This window comes from Palaemon carinicauda, chromosome 27 (genome assembly GCF_036898095.1).
Source record: "Palaemon carinicauda isolate YSFRI2023 chromosome 27, ASM3689809v2, whole genome shotgun sequence".
NCBI lineage: Eukaryota > Metazoa > Arthropoda > Malacostraca > Decapoda > Palaemonidae > Palaemon > Palaemon carinicauda.
In genome coordinates, this window is record NC_090751.1 from 7,547,252 (window position 1) to 7,551,939 (window position 4,688).

General features: G+C 28.6%; 1 protein-coding gene across 1 annotated transcript in view; it reads right to left on the minus strand.

Annotated features, from left to right (window-relative positions):
- Positions 1-870: 870 nt before the first annotated feature.
- The window catches only part of LOC137621093 (moesin/ezrin/radixin homolog 1-like), a 42,862-nt gene continuing 39,044 nt past the window's right edge, over positions 871-4,688 (minus strand). The window contains exons 4-7 of the mRNA XM_068351526.1: positions 3,832-3,936; positions 3,173-3,273; positions 2,602-2,739; positions 871-1,347 (exon numbers count right to left, since the gene is read on the minus strand). Of these exons, the coding sequence (XP_068207627.1) occupies positions 1,161-1,347; positions 2,602-2,739; positions 3,173-3,273; positions 3,832-3,936 (531 nt within the window). The 3' untranslated portion in view covers positions 871-1,160. The remainder of the gene's footprint in view (positions 1,348-2,601; positions 2,740-3,172; positions 3,274-3,831; positions 3,937-4,688) is intronic.

Below are 4,688 nucleotides of genomic sequence, written 5' to 3' on the forward strand. Positions count from 1 at the left end.
TTCCAAATGTTATATACAAAATAGTAATTTGAGTTAATGTATGGATTTTATTAAATATTTTCTAAGGAAAATAAACTTTGGTCAGTGACAAAAATAATTTTTTTCTGTGTATTAATTGTAACAACAGCAACAATCTGTATGATATTAACAGCATTAACTATATTAATACTGATATTAATTACTAAAATACTATACCTAATAATGTTAATGATAAAAACAGATAATTATATGATAATGATAATCATAATAAACTACTTTCCTATACATTTCAGTAATAAAGAGAAATTCTTTGGTCATCTTCCTTCGTTAAATATAAGTCAAGTTGACTGAATGATAATGAGATCAAAGATTGATGATCTAAAAAGATTTCTAAGATAAAATATTGTCTATAGGCTTTTGTCAGAATTCACTTAAATTTAACAATTCAATAGATTTTTTATCAAGTATTAACATATTCATGTATGATTATTCTCCATTTTAAACAATTCAATATATTTTCTGTTAAGTATTAACATGTTTATGGTTGATTAAAAAATCTACAATTTTAATTCGAAATTCTCCTTAAAAGTGTACTGCTCTCAGCCATATTTCAATAAATACAGGAGCTTGTAATTTTTACCCTACTTTGTTATTATTTTTTACGGATTGCTGACCGTTATATCACTCATTTATGTCAATATATCCGTTTTTAAAACGGCAAATGCCTGGCAACATTAACTAGATGATTTTTAACACTTTTTCACGGCCAATTTTCAACAGTTTATGGTATTATCATGTCAATTATTTTCAACAAGATAAAATAAACTAACACGCCATCTGTAACATTTTAAACAATTCAATAGAATTTCTATCATGTATTAACATATTTATGGACGATTATTCTCAAAGTATCTATCCCTTAAAATGATTTATATTCTAGGTATTATATAAAAATTCTTTACAGCAAGGTAAAATAAACTAACACGCCATCTGTAACCTTATAAAAAATTCACTAGATTCTATATCAAGTATTAACATATATATATGGACGATTATTCTCAAAATATCTATCCTTCCCAAAATGATTCATCTTCTAGTTATGTCAAAATCCTTTCCAACAAGGTAAAATTGAACTAACAAGCCATTTGCAACATCTCGCTTACCGCATCAGCATCATCGCATCAAATAGTGCCAAGTAATTGCTTGTGTACATAATAATTAACCATGATGGTTTCTTGAACTTCCTTGGCAAAGCTGGAATCCGAACCCTGGAGTTTGACTTCAGCTGCTGGTGCCAGAGGCATTAGGGTTACAGACTTCCTACCGCGGGCCACTTGCTTCATTTTGGAGAATGGAATTTCTGATTCTCTGTGGAGTGAATGCGTAATGGAAATTAGAGTTATGGAGTGATGTGAGAAGGATGGAGGGATATGAGAAAGATGGGGTGATATTGGAGTTATGGAGTGATGTGAGAGTTATGGAGTGATGTGAGAATTATGGAGTGATGTGAGAATTATGGAGTGATGTGAGTTATGGAGTTCTGTGAGAATGATGGAGTTCAGTGAGAATGATGGAGTGATGTGATAATTAAGGAGTGAGGTGAGAATGATGGAGCGATGTGAGAATTATGGAGTGATAGGAGAATGATGGAGGGGTATGATAATTATGAAGTGATGGAAGAATGATGGAGTGATGTAAGAATTATGGAGCGATATGAGAATTATGGAGTGATATGAGAATTATGGAGCGATGTGAGAATGATGGACTGATGCAAGAATGATTGACTGATGTAAGAATGATTGACTGATGTGAGAATGATTGACTAATGTGAGAATGATTGACTAATGTGAGAATGATTGACTGATGTGAGAATGATTGACTGATGTGAGAATGATGGAGTGATGTGAGAAGGATGGAGTGATGTGAGAAGGATGGAGTGGTGTGAGAATGATGGAGTGATATGCCAGTGGTTAAATGCTCTTCTGTTTTGTTAATTGTAAATACTTAGGTTTGGGAAAGGATGTACTTATGAACACAAAGGAAATAGGGTAATATAATTTGTGATTAAGATGAATAATAGATTCAATAAATAGGATACTATTCTAGTTATATATATATATATATATATATATAAATATATATATATATATAAATATATATATATATATATATATATATATATATTTTATATATATATATATATGCATGTATATATATACATACATACATGTGTGTATATATATATATATATACAATATATATATATATATATATATACACACACACATATATATATATATAAATATATATATATATATATATATATAAATATATATATATATATATATATAATATATATATATATATTATATATATATATATATAATATATATATATATATATTATATATATATATATATATATATACATATATATATATATATATATATATACATATATATATATATATATATATATACAGACACATTTCACGAGAAATTTATATTCATGTTCATGAATATTTTCATAAAATGACACTAATCCTATAACAGACAACAGTTATTCATCTAATCAATTTACAGCTTAACAGAACGACATAAATAATAGAATTATTATCCTTACTCAGTTCCTGCCCTGATACTGACGCCTCTGACATCCACGCTAAGGAGAACTGGGTATCCATCGTCTCTTTTCATATTATATTTCGTGATGCCGTAACCCTCGACATTCTTCGACACGGTGTTTAGGTAGTCTTCTATTCTGTTCGTACAGGTGATTTGGTTAATGAAGTGAAAGGCAACCCTCGACAACTCTTCCGTCCCATATTTAAATACTTTATAAAGATCAACTAAGGTTGTACTGATCCGCATGGCGGTATTATTATTGCTATTGTTATTGTTATCATTATCATTATCGTTATCATTAGCATAATAATCCTTTCTATCTTTATCGTTATTATTATTATTATTATTAATATTATCATTATTATTATTATTATTATTATTATTATTATTACCCTTTATATATATATATATATATAAAGAGAGAGAGAGAGAGAGAGAGAGAGAGAGAGAGAGAGAGAGATCCAAGTACCAGTTTCTAAAGCAGACACAATTAGTCTTTAAATATCCTTGAAAAAATACTTAGTTTAAAAGAAATACTTGTTTAAAAAACATAAATTACAAAAACTCACCTCTCATGCTTCGAAAATTGACTCAGATCATCGTGAATTTTTCCCGAGCAATTCAGCTCTCCGGTTTCAATGGCTTGTTTGATTTCTCTGTAGATTATGAGCTGCAAAGGAATGATTTATTAGTCACCATTGGAATAACTAAGGATGTATGGTGGGGAAGGGGTGGGGAGGGAATGAAGAGGGCATGGGATATAGAGTTGGTTTTATTAATTCTTGCACACCTTATGGGAAGCTAAGATGTCTGGCAGCTGTATCTTGTAGCAGGTAACGTTGTGTTTAGCAAACGAGAAACTACTGACAACGCTGAGTGTAAAGTAAAGTCCAAGGCATTTTGATTAATTTCATGAAATTCTGTATAGAAAATATCGTTATTTGCTTAACAGTAATTCCTAAAATTTATAAAGATGCCTTTGATGACGAGTTCATAAGCTCAGATTTTTTTTTTTTTTTTTTTTTTTACCGGTAATGTTGCCAATAATTTCTCTTTCTCCTTAGTTACTACAATGCACAGGTACCAGAAAATAATTCTATCATTACACTGAACAAGTGGCTATCTCATATAAAGTTCCAAATGTCACATAACTCCCTGGTATAATTAACCTGCTATCTTTGGTTGGTAAAAAGGGACTGATTAGTTTGCACTATTAGAAATATTTTACCTTAGTGTTTTCTTCCTTGATATCTGCTAGATTCGTGGGTTGTACTCTTAAACGTAAATATAACTGTAGCAATGCGTGTCTCGTGTCAATTTTATGGTCCAGTATCTGTAACATTCAGGAAATATAACAAAGGCGATATATGATAGTAAGGTATTACATAGTATGGGCGCATATATTCTTTATTTCAAATATACAGAGTATATAGTAGGTTATTATCATCATTATCATCATTATCATTATCAGTATCATTATTATTAGTAGTAGCATATTATTATTATTATTATTATTATTATTATTTACCCAAAACGTTTCATATTAATCAATTATTGCAATTGAGCCAGTTTTCCATCATATTGAACCTTAACTAAGAAGTATTTAGGGATGAAATAGTCTATTGTATTGGAAAATCGATAAATGAATTACAAATATATAATAATAATAATAATAATAATAATAATAATAATAATAATAATAATAATAATAATAATAATAATAATAATCGAATGATTGTTAACATTTCATTGAACAGTTAACCTCATAACAACAAAAGGTACAGGTAATAAAACAGGGGAAATTTTAAATTGTAACTCACCTGTTTCTCTAAACTCAGGAAATTTCAACTATAATTCAACAAAAATTAGATAAAAAGGATAACTAACAAAGAAAAAACTTGATATTCCAACTTATGGGTTTTTCTAAGCTCAGGAATATTCCAGGAAAATTTTCAATTGTAACTCACTTATTTTTCTAAACTCAGGAAATTTCAACTATAATTCAACAAAAATTAAATAAAAAGGAAAATTAACAAAGAAAAAACCTGATTTTCCAACTTACGGGTTTTTTTAAGCTCAGGATAT